The 14131-nt window shown below is 52.1% G+C and overlaps 1 protein-coding gene across 9 annotated transcripts in view; it reads left to right on the forward strand.

The window, feature by feature from the left end:
• The first annotated feature begins 882 nt into the window (after positions 1 to 882).
• The window catches only part of LOC147215964 (uncharacterized), a 20216-nt gene continuing 6967 nt past the window's right edge, over positions 883 to 14131 (forward strand). For 5 of the 9 annotated variants that reach the window (XM_086177901.1, XM_086177903.1, XM_086177905.1 and 2 more), the window contains exons 1-6: positions 883 to 1265; positions 9439 to 9645; positions 10062 to 10130; positions 11048 to 11068; positions 13157 to 13320; positions 13482 to 13590. In XM_086177901.1, coding sequence (XP_086034027.1) covers positions 1214 to 1265; positions 9439 to 9645; positions 10062 to 10130; positions 11048 to 11068; positions 13157 to 13320; positions 13482 to 13590 — 622 coding nt within the window. In that variant the 5' untranslated portion in view covers positions 883 to 1213. The remainder of the gene's footprint in view (positions 1266 to 9438; positions 9646 to 10061; positions 10131 to 11047; positions 11069 to 13156; positions 13321 to 13481; positions 13591 to 14131) is intronic. The other 4 variants (XM_086177904.1, XM_086177906.1, XM_086177908.1 and 1 more) reach the window with 1 other exon arrangement.

The following is a 14131-nucleotide window of genomic DNA, read 5'->3' on the forward strand; positions in this document are numbered from 1 at the left end:
GAGGGATGGAGAATATATTGGTAGACGGATGCTGGAGTTGGAGCTGCCAGGCAAGAGGTCTGGAGGAAGACCAAAGAGAAGATTTATGGACGTGGTGAGAGAAGATATGAAGGTAGTTGGTGTGAGGGAGGAGGATCCAGAGAATAGGGTTAGATGGAGAAAGTTGACTCGCTGTGGAGACACCTGAAGGGAAAAGCCCAAAGAAGAAGAAGAACATTTTAGATAAATAATACCTACTTTGGGATGACATGCAAAGAAAGAAAACTCGGCGTTTTTGTGTTTATACACCCATCGTAGAAATATACTGATTTATTGGTTTCAGGGGAAATAGATTTATCGTTACAAAGCTTATTTGAAAAGAAAATACCCCTTTTTGTCCTTGTCCTTCAGTTTATTTATGATATGTGAGTCAGAAAACTCGCCCCTGTGGTAACATAATACTAACTAAATAGACCATTGTTTGTTTTGCGCTGTTAAATCTTAAACGATCTGAATTATTACAATCATTCTGGGGAAAAAAAAAAAATCACTTCTGCGAACATCGATCTTATTCTGTGAGTTTTCTTTTAATTTTTATTTGTCAGTTTCAATGATCTCCTTCTGTTATCTTCTAGTGGAGTTCAGAGGACACGGTTATTATAAACACACACACTCTTTGGAAGTGTTACTGTTGGGTGTTTACAATTGATGCACTCGTCTCTCTGAAATCTTTCATCTGGGCGCACTTGTGATAGTTTATGTTTTTTTTACTTTGCAATAATATTTATGTGAAATTGCGGGAAAAAAAAAAAAAAATCAGTTTAAAAATATTTTATTGTGAAAGTACCACCCGGAAGTGACGATGCTTCTCCGTGTAACTTGACTCCGCTGCTTTGCGGCTCTGGATTGTGGAGGCTTTTTTTCTCGCCACTCTGTGGATTTTCCACCGAAGACGCACACACACACACACACATACACACACTCTCACACACACACGCCCCGAGGAGCGATCAGACCGACAAACGAAAGGCGTTGTGTGTGTAAGTGTGATTTTTTTTTTTCCTTTTCCAACTTGACGTCCCCCCCCCGGTCTCCCCCGCACCCTCCGGGGTCTCCGTGGTTCTCCGTCGCCTCCCCGCGGTTCCTCCCGGACCCACGCAGGGCGTGTTCCGGACCGGCACTCCGAGGAATGACCGCGGGCGGAAGGACACTGCGCTCCGCCTGAAGGGACCCGATGGACCCGCAGCAGCTCGGCCTGGAGCGGCGGCTCACCCTCACGGACACGCGTGAGTACCGTCCGCCTGCGTGGAAAACAGACGCGTGTGTGTCGGAATCTGCCATATGTTTGTGTGTGTGTGTGTGTGTGTGGCATCCCACGCTATAACCCCCCCCCCCCCCCCCCCCCCCCCCGCCTTAGAGGACCCGTCCGTGTGACTTCCTGTAAATGGAGTCCAGCCCTGTTGCGGGACGTGCCTTGCTCAACGGCACCCCAGCAGGGGCTACCACATGACGTCACTTCCGGCTCTGCGTCATCAAATATGATCAATGCAAGCCAATCAGCTGTCCTCATTGACCCTGATTGGAAGGTGACCCCCCCCATTTATCTCCAGTCCACGCAGCAGCGTCTCAGAAGGTCCTCCGTGGAGGTGGAAGCTCTTCTCAGCTGTGGTTGTCCCCCCCCACCCCCGTTACCATGGCAACGGTGACATGACGCACGGTGTAGAACCCCACATGAAGACGAGTCACCCCCCCCCAAAAAAACAACCAAAGGTGTGTGTGTGGTGATAATCCTGTGTCTCACACACACACACACCGGAACCGGCCCACCAGTTGCTCTGTCTCCGGCCCAGTGTTTTCAGGCAGCGTGTGTGTGTGTGTGTGTGTGTGTGTGTGTGTGTGTGTGTGTGTGTGTGTGTGTGTGTGTGTGTGTGTCCTCTGAACTGTGGACGTTACTAAATCTCAGGCTCCTCTGTGGAAGTCATCATGGGGCATTGAGTAACGCCGCCCCCCCCGGCAAGGTTCCCAGCCTGAGTGACGTGATGGTTTTGGCAGCAGATCCGGGTCGGAGGCCCCGAGGCTCTGAGGCTCTGAGGCTCTGAGGCCCCGAGGCTCGGAGCGGGACGGGTCCACTCACTCAGACACTTTTTATTTCTATTTCTTTATTTCACTTTATCTGTTTTTTTTTTTTTTGTTTTTTTTTTTTGATTTATTTTAGTTGATGTATTCACAGATCTTTCACATTTTATTTCTTTTTTTTTTAAGTATTTTCCTTTTTTTTGAATTTCTTTATTTGCTATTTTTTCTATTTCATTTACTTTTATTTAATTTGGATTTTTTTTGATTCATTCAAATATTTTCAAATAATTATCTTTTTTATTTTAGTTATTTATTCATTTTATTTAGTTGTTTACATGTTTGTTTATTCATTTTATTTTAAATTCAATTTATTTCAAAAACTTCATTATATTTGTTTGTTTTTTGTTTACTAGCTAAGATCAGTTTTATCTCATTTAGATTTATTTGATTCCTTATTTCATTATTTTACTTTATTTATTTAATTACTTATTTTTCGCATTTGTTTTTTGTTTATATTTTATTCAGTATAGTGATCTGATTATTTGTTTGTTTCGAATTAATTTCGATTAATTTGATTTATTCATTCCATTTATTGATTTAATTGAATTTGGTTTCTTTATTCATTTATCTGCTTAACTTTATTTTATTTTCAATGACTTCTTTATTTGATTTTTTTTTCATTATGAGAATGAATTTTTATTTATTTTATGACCTATTTTTTTCTTTTGTTTATTTATTGATTCACTTATTTTTCTTTTTACATTTGGTAACATGTAGATTTTCTTTTTTTTTTTTTTTTAATTTTATTTTATTATTGCAGTGTCTGAGTGACCCCCCCCTCCCGCTTCCTTTCCGGCCTCTGGCAGGAAGCGGGACGTCGGGTGAGAGTCGTCTCAGGCTTCCGTCTTCTTGAGTGACAAATACGAGGCTTGAAAACAGGAAGTCGGGGGAGAAACAAAACATGGCCGCCGACAGAATTCGGGAGAAACATGAAATACGAATTTCTTAAATAACGGCATTTTAGATTTATACTTTCTCGAAAAAGAATTCATTTTACACATTTATAACCGGCTGTTTGGGATCACGCCGCCATCTTTGGAGGACCTGTGCGGGTCGGCGCCATGAACGCTCTATTGTCACGCCATGCGGCTGATTGTGGAGCGGGTCGCCACGGTAACGTGCAGCCCAGCCGGGGCGGGTCACATGACCATCGGGGCCGAGAAGCGGACTTTCCCGGGAGCAGCCCGGCGTCGGAGGAGATCCTCACAATATGGCCGGGACGCCACGCTCTCGGCCAATGAGATCGCCGGATCCGACCGGACGACCCTCCGCCGGAGGCCGGAGGAGTCGAGACCGAGGCGTCAGAGGTCCTCGTGGTTCCGGAAGTTCTCGGAGAACTTGGTGTGGATCGGAGGTTGTGAGAACCTCCGAACCTCTGGTCTTTGGCGTGGAGAAAGGCCAGACGGACAGAGATCTTCTCCTGCAGGAGGAGGAGGCTCAGGTTCTCGCTGTCCTGATCTCCACAGCCGCCCCGGGGCTGGAATGTCTGAGCTCTGCAGGGATTGGCTGGAGAGACTCGGAGAAGAGGGCTTCTGGGCTCGGGAGCGGCGGGATGGAGGAGGAGGAGGAGTGCGAGCTCCACGTCAGCGAAGTCTCTGACCAGCTGCTGTGAATCACAACGCAGGAAAGAGTGAAATAGGAGGAGGTGAAGCTGCTTCCTGAGGGCTTCGGTGGAGATCTCACTCCAACCACCTCCAGCCCAGAACCCTGAGCGGGGCTGCCCCCATCTCAGAGGGTCTGTGGGGGGGGGGGGGGGGGGGTCCGGTTCCATGGCTAACCGCTAATGGCTAACGGCTAACGGCTAGCTGTTGTCCTTTTATCTGCTGACATTGGGGGATGAAACTTATTTTTCCCACTTCTCTGCTCTGCACGTGAATGCATCTCAAGCACTGGGACTTGATGGCGCCCTGAGGCTCCGCCCACCGCGGCTGACGGGCACTCTGGCGTGGCGGTGTGCGGGTGGGCGGGTGAATTCCCCGGGCGTGGGGGATCTCCAGGAGACCGAAAAAAAACCCTTTGGTGTGGAAGCCAGGGTTCTCCAGCTGCTCCGTAGAACCTTCTCGGTGGAACGTGTTCCTCGCCGATCGTCACCATGGCGACCATGTCACCCCCCCCCCCCCCCAGACTCGTGCCTCTCAGGCAGCCTGTTGGTCACGGGTCCAGCTCGGTCTAATATTAGATGGAGGGTGGAGGATCTACCATCCTCCACGCTGGCCTCAGTCTGGACCTCATTCTGGACCAGACCCCCCCCTCCAGTGTCACCTTTGGTCCACAGCCTGAAGGTTCATGAAGAACATCGTGGCCTCTTTGCTGTGAGGAGACCCCCTCCCACCTCCGCCCTGCAGACGAGGAGGCGCTGGAGGTGCTCAGACGTGCAGGAACTTGTCTCCAGGAGGAAAACACTACAACTCCTGCAGACAAAGCGGGCGTCTACATGGGAGGGGGGGGTTCCTCTCCATGTTCTTCTGCCTGGTGTCTCTCCAGGTTCTCCTCATTGCTTTGATTGGTCAGAAGCCTGAGATGCTTGTAGAGGATTAAAGATGGCGTCAATCATGTGGTTCCACCCTGACAGCTTCACACTGTAGGACCTTCTGCCGCTCCTAGAACCTTCTCAGCTCCTGCTCCGAGGCCGGGTCTTCTGCCTCTTTCATAGGAACTCTGAGCTGCTTTGAGGACCTCATAAGCCACACCCATGAGCAGATACTTCCTGCAGAGCGCCATTTTCAAAACCTGTCCTGGTCAGATGTTCTCTTGGGACAAAATGGACAGAAGTGGGAGGAGACGGCACATCGAAGAAGTCCAACCTCCTCTGTCCTGCTTACGTCTCAGAGGGGTTTCCAGGCCTCGCAGAGGAACATCTACATTTTGGATCGGAATAAGTGTGGGGTTAGCTAACGGCTAGCAGGGTTCTTCACGGTGCAGGGAGAAGATACAAACATTTCAACCATCTGATGGTTATTAGTCCATGAACCCCGTGTCAGCTTCTACCTCCATGTTATCCACATCTTCTTCCTCTTCTTCTCGCTGGCTGGTCCGCCACCTTCACGACCTCCCGGGTTCAGCCTGAACTCTGCGCCGCTGAAACCGGACCTCCGCCGAGATTAAACTCAGAGCTTCATCATCATCTTCACAGCTCTTCACCCCGGCGTGAGTCAGCCAGACCAGCTATGCCCTACTTTCTGTGTCCAGCCAGGGCTCTGTGTGTGTGTGTGTGTGTGTGTGTGTGTGTGTGTGTGTATGCTCAGGTCACATGGTCCTGCAGCACATGCTAGTTGTGTGTGTTAGCATTCCTGCATTCTCCAAATCTAACTTGTGTGAATGAGAGGGTGAATGATGATTGACAGGTTAAGCCCCGCCTCTCACCCCAGTGGGAGCTGTGATTGGCTCCCGGCCCGAGGGTGACTCTGCATACAGGAAATGAATGAATGAATGGTGCACAGTGTTGCCGTGTTTTCATTTCTGGCCTCAGCTCCTGCTCGCTCCTTGAACGCTTCCATCCCAGCTTCCTGGAGCCTCCATGTTTACATCCTGTGCCTGGAGAGGCTCCACCTCCGTCCCCTGACCTCTGACCCCTGACCTCTGACCCCTGACCGCCCCCAGATCGCCATGTGTGTGTTTTTGAGGCTCGTTAAAGTCACACGTTCCGCTCGCCACGGCCGCCATGAGGTGACCCTCCGTGGCCGGGCGGCGGTCCGTCATCTCTCCAGCGGGATCTCGTCCTGCAGACATGAATACCAGATGACACACGTATGATTCAGGCTTCCTGCCGCCTCACCATCACGCCTGGATGTGTTTAGCTCCTGGAACGTCCTCCAGCAGGTTCCCGTAGCGCTGCTCTTCATCTGCTGCGACCACTGGATGTTTTGAAGGAACGTCACGGGTCAGATGGCGACCTCTAGGGGGCGCCGGTCCCTCTGACCTCCGAGCAGAAGACGGCCATGTTGTTGTTGTTGTTGTTGTTGTTTGGGTGCTGTCACGCACGCTTGATTTCCGACCGGGTGTCGGGTGTGTGTCGGGATTTGTGTCTGTTTTTCCCCGTCGGTCTGAGGAATGTTCTTCCTCTGCGTTTTCCCGAGGGGGCGGAGCCTAAGAGGGCGGGGGGGCGATTCTAGTTGCCCGGGAAGCATTTCCGTGTTTTTTTCTTTTTATCCCTGCAGGAAGGGGAAGTGTGGGCTTCCAAGTGCACGGGGTTGTGAAAGCCCCCCCCAACAGCGTGTGTGTGTGTGTGTGTGTGTGTGTGTGTGTGTGTGTGTGTTGGGGGGGGTCTGTTGACTGACCAGCAGGCTGCACACACACACACACACACAGACATACACACACAGTGCTGGCTGTGTAAACACCAGCCGAGGGAGAGGAGGATGCCGGGGATTCCTGAGGCGGATCTGACCCAGATCCAGGATCCGACCCGCTTCACACCCCGGCAGCCGGTGGGAGGGGGGGGGGGGGGGGGTCAGAAGTTTGATTTCACTTTGGATCACTGGAAGCTTCTCTGGAAGATATAACTACCCCCCCCTCCCCCCATCAGGCTCCTGATTGGTCGGTCAGAGTCACTTCCTGTTTTCCATTCAGGATCAGTCAGGTTCGAATCCAGAAGTTGAATGGGTTCCTTCTATCTGGCTCCATGTTCTCCTCAGGTTCTCCACTGTCAGAAAGCTCGTGGAAGAATTATCTGCAGGGGGTGAATGGTTGGATGATTGACAGCTGGCCCGCCCAAGTTAAGCCCCGCCTTTCGCCCCAGGGGAGCTTCTGATTGGCTTTCTCTGTTTTTTCCCGGTAATAGTGTGAAATGGGCGTCCTTCATCCTTCCCCCGGTGCTCCGGCGGGGGTCGGGGCGCCGCAGGAGCCCGGCCCTTTTATGGCCGACACGCTCAGCCTGGCGCCCGTCGCTATTTATAAACCGCGGTGCCACGGTAACCTGAAACGGCGGCGGGGACGAGGAGGAGGGTCATGGCTGATCCTGCGTCTGGGTGTTAGGTGGCGTCTGCCACCCCGTGTCCGGGAACGCAAGTCCTACTTATTACTGTGTTATAGCTGACGTGATCTTTTCCCTCTTTTACTCTGATTTTGACACATTTTCTAGTTTTTCCGTGTCGTGTCGATAAAGCTCTGAATCTCGTGGCGCCTGGCGTGATGGTGGAACCATGGGCGGAGATGTTCCAGTCCACCGACTTCCTTATCTCCACGTTCCTTTCTCCTCTCCGTGTCCGGCCGCATCACAGTAATTCAGGAAACAAGGCGGCCATATTTGAAGTTTTTTTAATTAAAAGTTGTAGTCCTCGTGGGAACGGTAGATCGGTGGAGATCGGAAGCCCGGCGTGCGTCTCCTCCTCCACGTCCAGGCCGCGGCGACGGTAACGACCGATCAGATTCCTCAATGTCATGTGACGGGGGTCGCGTGACCTCGCCGCCGACATGCGCTCACGAGTCTTCTCCGGCTCCTCGTGAGGATGGAGACCGGAGGATCTCCGCGTGCGGCGCTTGGTGACCCGGTAATCTTCTCAGGTCAGCGGGAGAATCCTCTTCCTGCCCGAAGCCTTAATCCTTTTATCGACACCAGGTCGTCTCCATGTCAGCGGTGGAATCTTCGCCGTTCGTCTGTCTTTTGAAATCCTCCGCCCACTTTGTGTCTGGGTTATGAAACTCCAGCCTGGTCATTATCCTCCCACTCCTCTTCCTCCTCTTGTCCTTGGAGAAGAGCTCAAAATGTCCACACACACACACACACACACACACACACACACAGTTTCTGCATGGAATCTAGCAGAGCCTTGGCCCCGCCTCCTTTTATGACACCTCCTTTGTTTGGAGGAAACACAGCGCCTCTGTTTTCTGCACGCTCTTCTTCACGCTGCTCACTCCTCGCCGCCGCACGTCCACGGCGAGGAGAGTACTGCAGAGTACTGCGGAGTACTGTGGAGTACTGCAGAGTACTGTGGAGTACTGCAGAGTACTGTGGAGTACTGTGGAGTACTGCAGAGTACTACTTCAAAAGTACTCACGTCTGAGAAGATACGGTGACTTCAGGAGCTGTCAATCATCCAACAACTTAGGAGAACTTGGAAGGACTCCAGGCAGGAGAACCTGGAGAGAACCAGCAGGAGAACCTGAGGAGAACCCAGGCCACAACCTTGAGTTGTTTCCAATGTGGCGGGAGAATAAAACCTAGTGCTAGCGTGATGTCATACATGCAGTTAGCATTTTCAGCAGACCGTGTGACCCGATGAGGTCATGTGACATGAAGGACCTGGAGGAGAACCCAAGAGTTCTTCACAAGCTCCTCCGGAGCTCCAGGATCCAGGCAGGTGGTCAACCTGATGGGAGGAGACGCCATCTCTTCCAGGTCTTCCTCCTGATGAAACATCTTCAGTGTGTGTGTGTGTGTGTGTGTGTGTGTGTGTGTGTGTGTGTGTGTGTGTGTGATGAGGTGTCCAGTGTCCCTTCACACTCACAAAATCTCTGACAGAGTTCCACCTAGCTTAGCATCACACTTGTAAAGTTCTGCCTACTTTAGCATCAAACTTGCAGAGCTCAACTTGGCTCAGAATCATGCTAGCAAACCTATGCATACATTAGCATCATGGTTATAGAGCTCAACCTAGCTTAGCATCACGCTCGGAAAGCTCTGCCTCCCTTAGCGTCACATTTGCATCACACTCATAGACCTCAACGTAGCTCAGCATCATGCTCACAAAGCTATGCCTACATTAGTATCATGCTCATGGAACTCAATGTAGCTTAGCATCATGCTTGTGGAGCTCAGCCTAGCGTAGCACCGCGCTCATAGACCTCAAGTATGTTTAGCATCACACTTGCAATGCGATGCCTACACTGTCATCATAGACGTGGAGCTCAGCGTAGCTTAGCATCAAACTCGGAAAGCTCTGCCTCCCTTAGCGTCACATTTGCCTAGCTCAGCCTGGATTAGCATCACACTCACAGACCTCAACGTAGCTCAGCATCATGCACACAAAGCTTTCCCTTCATCAGTATCACGCTCATGTAGCTCAATGTAGCTTAGCATCATGTTTGTGGAGCTCAGCCTCGTTTAGCAACGCACTCATAGACCTCAAGTATGTTTAGCATCACACTTGTAAAGCTATGCCTACATTGTCATCATGGACGTGGAGCACAACCTAGCTTAGCATCATGCTTGTGGAGCTTAAAAACATGCCTACAGTGCTCAGCCTAGCTTAGCATCACCCTTGCAAAGCTCTGCCCACTTTAGCATTACCCTTGCAGAGCCTAGCCTAGCCTAGTTTAGCATCACAGTCCCATAGCTCAGCCTGTGTGTGTGTGTGTGTGTGTGTGTGTGTGTGTCTGCAGTGCCCGTCAAGGAGCCTCCGTCCATCCTGGCCGGAGACCAGAAGACCCCGGTCCTGACCCCGGTCCTGACCCCGGACGACTCGGCCTTCACCGACGTCTCCCCTAAAACCGACTCCAGCGCTAAGACAGAGACCGCCACCTCCACGGACGCCACCTCCAAGGCCGAGGCCCCGCCCACCGGCGGCGGCAGCCCCGCCCCCAAGAAAGGTGGGTTGGGCAGATGAAGGTCCATGGACATCTGAGTGATTGATTATTTTCAATTGATTACGGAGTGTGTGTGTGTGTGTGTGTGTGTGTGTGTGTGTGTTGGGGGGGGTCTTCATCCAGGCCGGAGCACGCCGCCATGTTTGGCCAGTCTCAAGGTGGCGAGGGAGAGGGGGAGGGAGGGGTGAAGATCAGGTTGCCATGGTGACGGAGCTGAAGTTGCTGCAGAGACCACATGGCCTACATGTCAGAGAGCACAGAAACGCTGAGGAGTGTGTGTGTGTGTGTGTGTGTGTGTGTGTGTGTGTGTGTGTGTGTGTGTGATGTGGGGGGGGGGTTCTTAATCTCTGGATGTGAGAAGGTGCACCTCCGTCCAGAAGGTGGGGCAGATGTGAACCTCCGCTGTGTTTCCTCCTCAGATGTGATGAGCTCGGAGCAGAGGCAGAAGCTGGCCAAGGAGAGACGGGAGGAACGAGCAAGATACATCGGTGAGGGGGCGGGGCCAGACGGGGGGGGGGGGGATGATGGCCAGGAGTGAGACGTGGGGTGTGAAGAGTGAGGTCTGAAGAGTGTGTGGTGTGAGGAGTGAGTTACATGGGGATGGGTGATGCAAAGTTCGCACCATGAGGCGTGAAGTATAAGGTGAGAAGAGTGAGGTGATGAGTGTGATATGAGGAGTGAGGTGCGAAGTGTGAGGAGTGAGATGTGTTGACTATGTACGTGGTGTGAAGTGAGATGGGTGAGGTATGTGTTTTGAGGAGTGGGGAGTAAGAAATGGTGTGTGAGGAGTGAGGAACATGGTGCGTAAGTGTGAGGAGTAGGTGTGCACTGAGAGGTGGGATGAGTGTGATGCGAGGAGTGAGGTGCAGAGAAGGTGATGGAAGGTGCAAGGAGAGAGGAGTGTGAGGAGTGAGTTACATGGGGATGGGTGATGCAAAGTTCGCGCCATGAGGCGTGAAGTATAAGCTGAGAAGAGTGAGGTGAGGAGTGTGATGTGAGGAGTGAGGTGCGAAGTGTGAGGAGTGAGATGTGTTGACTAAGTGCATGGTGTGAAGTGGGATGGGTGAGGTATGTGTTTTGAGGAGTGGGGAGTAAGAAATGGTGTGTGAGGAACATGGTGCATAAGTGTGAGGAGTAGGTGTGTACTGAGAGGTGTGATGAGTGTGATGCGAGGAGTGAGGTGCGGAGAGTGTGATGCAAGGTGTGAGGTGCAAGGAGCGAGCTGTGGAGAGTGACAGGAGTGAGGTGAGGAGTGAGATGTGAGAAGAATTCTGTATGTTTTGAGAGGAGTGCAATGCGAGGGGTGAGGAGTGAGGTGTGTGGTGTGAAGAGTGAGGCGTGCACGTGGCCCCCTGCTGTGCTCTGCTCACTCTCTCTCTCACTCTTTCTCCTTCACGGCTCTCAGAACAGCAAACTCAGCTGCAAGGTAAGGCTCCACCCACTGCCTCGGGGCTCCGTCCCCTGGACGCTACACTCCTTATCATCCCCAGGTGTGTGTGTAAGAGTGTGTGTGTGTGTGTATAGGTGTGTGTGTGTGTGTGTGTGTGTGTGCGTGCGTGTGTGTGTGTTCTCGTAAATCTCCATTTCTTTATTTTTTATTTTTTTACTCCATCCCGGCTTCAGCTCCTCATATTTCACTCTTCAGTTCCTCATCCTCACACCTGCGTCTCACCCTCATCTTCCCCACTTACACACTTGGTACAGTCCAAGTGGAACAGTCCAAGTGGCACTCAGGGAACCTGACGGGCACGGCCGAGGGAACCGTGTCTTAGCCTGGCCTAGCTTAGCTTCACAACAGCCTAGCTTAGCATCATGCTTGGAGAGCTCCAACCAGCTTAGCATCAAGCTCACAGAGCTCAGCCTCGCTTATACTCATGCTAACAAAGCTCAGCTTAGCTTAGCGTCACACTTGCACAGAATAGCCTAGCATGATGGCAGACCTCAGCCTAGCGTAGCATCACGCTTACAGACCTCAGCCTAGCTTAGTATCATGCTTTCAAAGCTCTATATATTTTACCATCATGCTTGTAGAACTCCATCCAGCTTAGCATCATACTTGTTGTCACAAAGCATAGCCTAGCTTAGCATTACAATCTCTGAGTTCCACCTAGCATAGCATCATGGTCACACATTTCAGACTACCTTGGCATCACTCTCACAGAGTTCAGCCTAGCTTAGCAACATGCCCGCAAAGGTCTGCTTAGCCTACTTTAGCGTCACACTGAAAGAACTCCACTTAGCTTTGTATCATACTTGTAGAGCAGCATGCTTACAGAGCACATTCTAGCTTAGCATTAAGATCTCAGATCTCCCCATCATGCAGGAAGAGATCCACCTAGCTTAGCATCACACTCGCAGAGCTCCACATTGGTAGGGCTTGGCCTTGCTCTGCAGAATGTTTACAGAGCTCAGCCTCGATTAGCATCACACTCACAGGGCTCAGCCTAGCATAGCATCACACTCAGAGAGCTCAGCCTAGCTTAACATTGCGCTCACAGAGCTCAGCCGAGCTTAGCATCACAATCACAGCGCTCAGCCTAGCTCACAGAGCTTAGCCTAGCTTAGCGTTGCACACATATAGCTCAGCCTAGATAAGCATCACGCTCACAGGGCTCAGCCTAGCATAGAATCTCACTCAGAGAGTTCAGCCTAGCTTAGCATTGCGCTCACAGAGCTCAGCCTAGCGTAGCATTTCACACACAGAGTTCAGCCTATCTTAGCATCACGCTCACAGGGCTCAGCCTAGCGTATCATCACACTCAGAGAGCTCAGCCTTGCTTTGCATTGCACACACAGAGTTCAGCCTAGCTTAGCATCACGCTCACAAGGCTCAGCCTAGCTTAGCATCACGCTCACAGAGATCTACCTAGCTTAGCATCACGCTCGCAGAGCTCCACATTGGTAGGGCTTGGTCTTGCTCTGCAGAATGTACACAGAGCTCAGCCTAGCTTAGCATCACACTCATAGCGCTCAGCCTGGCTTAGTGTCACGCTCACAGAGCTTAGCCTAGCTTAGCGTTGCACACACAGCGCTCAGCCTAGCTTAGCATCACGCTCACAGGGCTCAGCCTCACTTAGCATTTCACACACAGAGTTCAGCCTAGCTTAGCATCACACTCAGAGAGCTCAGCCTAGCTTAGCATCACGCTCACAGAGGTCAGCCTAGCTTAGCATCACGCTCACAGGGCCTATGTCTTCATAAGTTGATTTGCAAATGGGAGGCGGAGAACGCCGCCGCCGCCGCCGCCATCTGGCGCACTGGCGTCTTAACGATAGATAGATTGATGGTGGTTTAATGGCCGCCGCAGGAGCAGCAGTTTGTTGACGTTCTGAGTTCAGGTCCAGGGAGCTCCGTGATCTCCATCTGCTCAGCCTGCGGAGATGTTCTGCTCAGACAGATCTCTGCTTCAGATGGAGGGCAGCTTCTCGCGGGCCTCCTCCTGTCTCCGGACTTATCTTAGCAAAGACGCCAGATGTTCCCCTCACCGCCTCATGAACGTTCCTCTCCCCTCCAGCGGCCAAGAAGGCCCAGTGGCTGGAGAAGGAGGAGAAGGCCCGGCGTCTGAGGGAGAGCCAGCTGGAGGACCGGCGGAGGAGGCTGGAGGAGCAGCGGCTCAAGGCGGAGAAGCGCCGAGCTCTGCTGGAGGAGAAGCAGCGGCAGAAGCTGGAGAAGAACAAGGTGAGGCCCGGCTCGGTTCCTCCCAGCCTGAAGGTGAGAAGGTTCATGGAAAGGCTCTCTGGAAGGAAGGTTTGGAGTCCAGGATGAAGGCGGGTCCAGATGAGGTCCTGGTGCAGGTCCGGCCTGGACCTCCGTCTGATGTTCTGGTCCGTGTGCCGCAGGAGCGCTACGAGGCCGCCATCAAGAGGTCCACCAAGAAGACCTGGGCCGAGATCCGCCAGCAGAGGTGGTCCTGGGCCGGAGGACTCAACCAGACCTCCCGCCGGGAAAGTGAGTATACCGAACCACCAGGGACCACGATCTCAGACCGGGACCGGAACCAGACCCAGAATCAGTGCCTGAACCAGATGAGACCCAGACTAGATCAAGAGCCAGACCCAGATCCAGACCTATCTGGGTACCTTTCTGGATCACCAAGACCCCAATCCAGACTCTGACCCAGATCCAGAACCAGAACCAGACCCAGACCAGACCTAGACCTAGACCACTCCCACTCCCACTCCCACTCCCACTCCCACTCCCACTCCCAGACCCAGACCCAGACCCAGACCAGAACCAGTACCTGTACTTGAACCAGACCCAGACCAGAACTAGAGCAAGACCCTAACCAGACCTAAACCCAGAACCAGTGCCAGACCCAGACCAGAACTATACCCAGACTAGATGCAGACCCAGACTCAGAACCAGTGCTTGAACCAGACCCGGACCAGAACTAGACCTAGATCAGACCAAGACCTGGATCCAGAACCAGAGCCAGATCTAGACTCAGTGTGTGAAACAGAGATGAACCAGACCTGGACCAGAACTAGAC

Source organism: Fistularia commersonii, chromosome 30 (assembly GCF_037954325.1).
Source record: "Fistularia commersonii isolate RoL2024-O1a breed Wild chromosome 30, RoL_Fcom_v1.0, whole genome shotgun sequence".
Classification (NCBI taxonomy): Eukaryota; Metazoa; Chordata; class Actinopteri; order Syngnathiformes; family Fistulariidae; genus Fistularia; species Fistularia commersonii.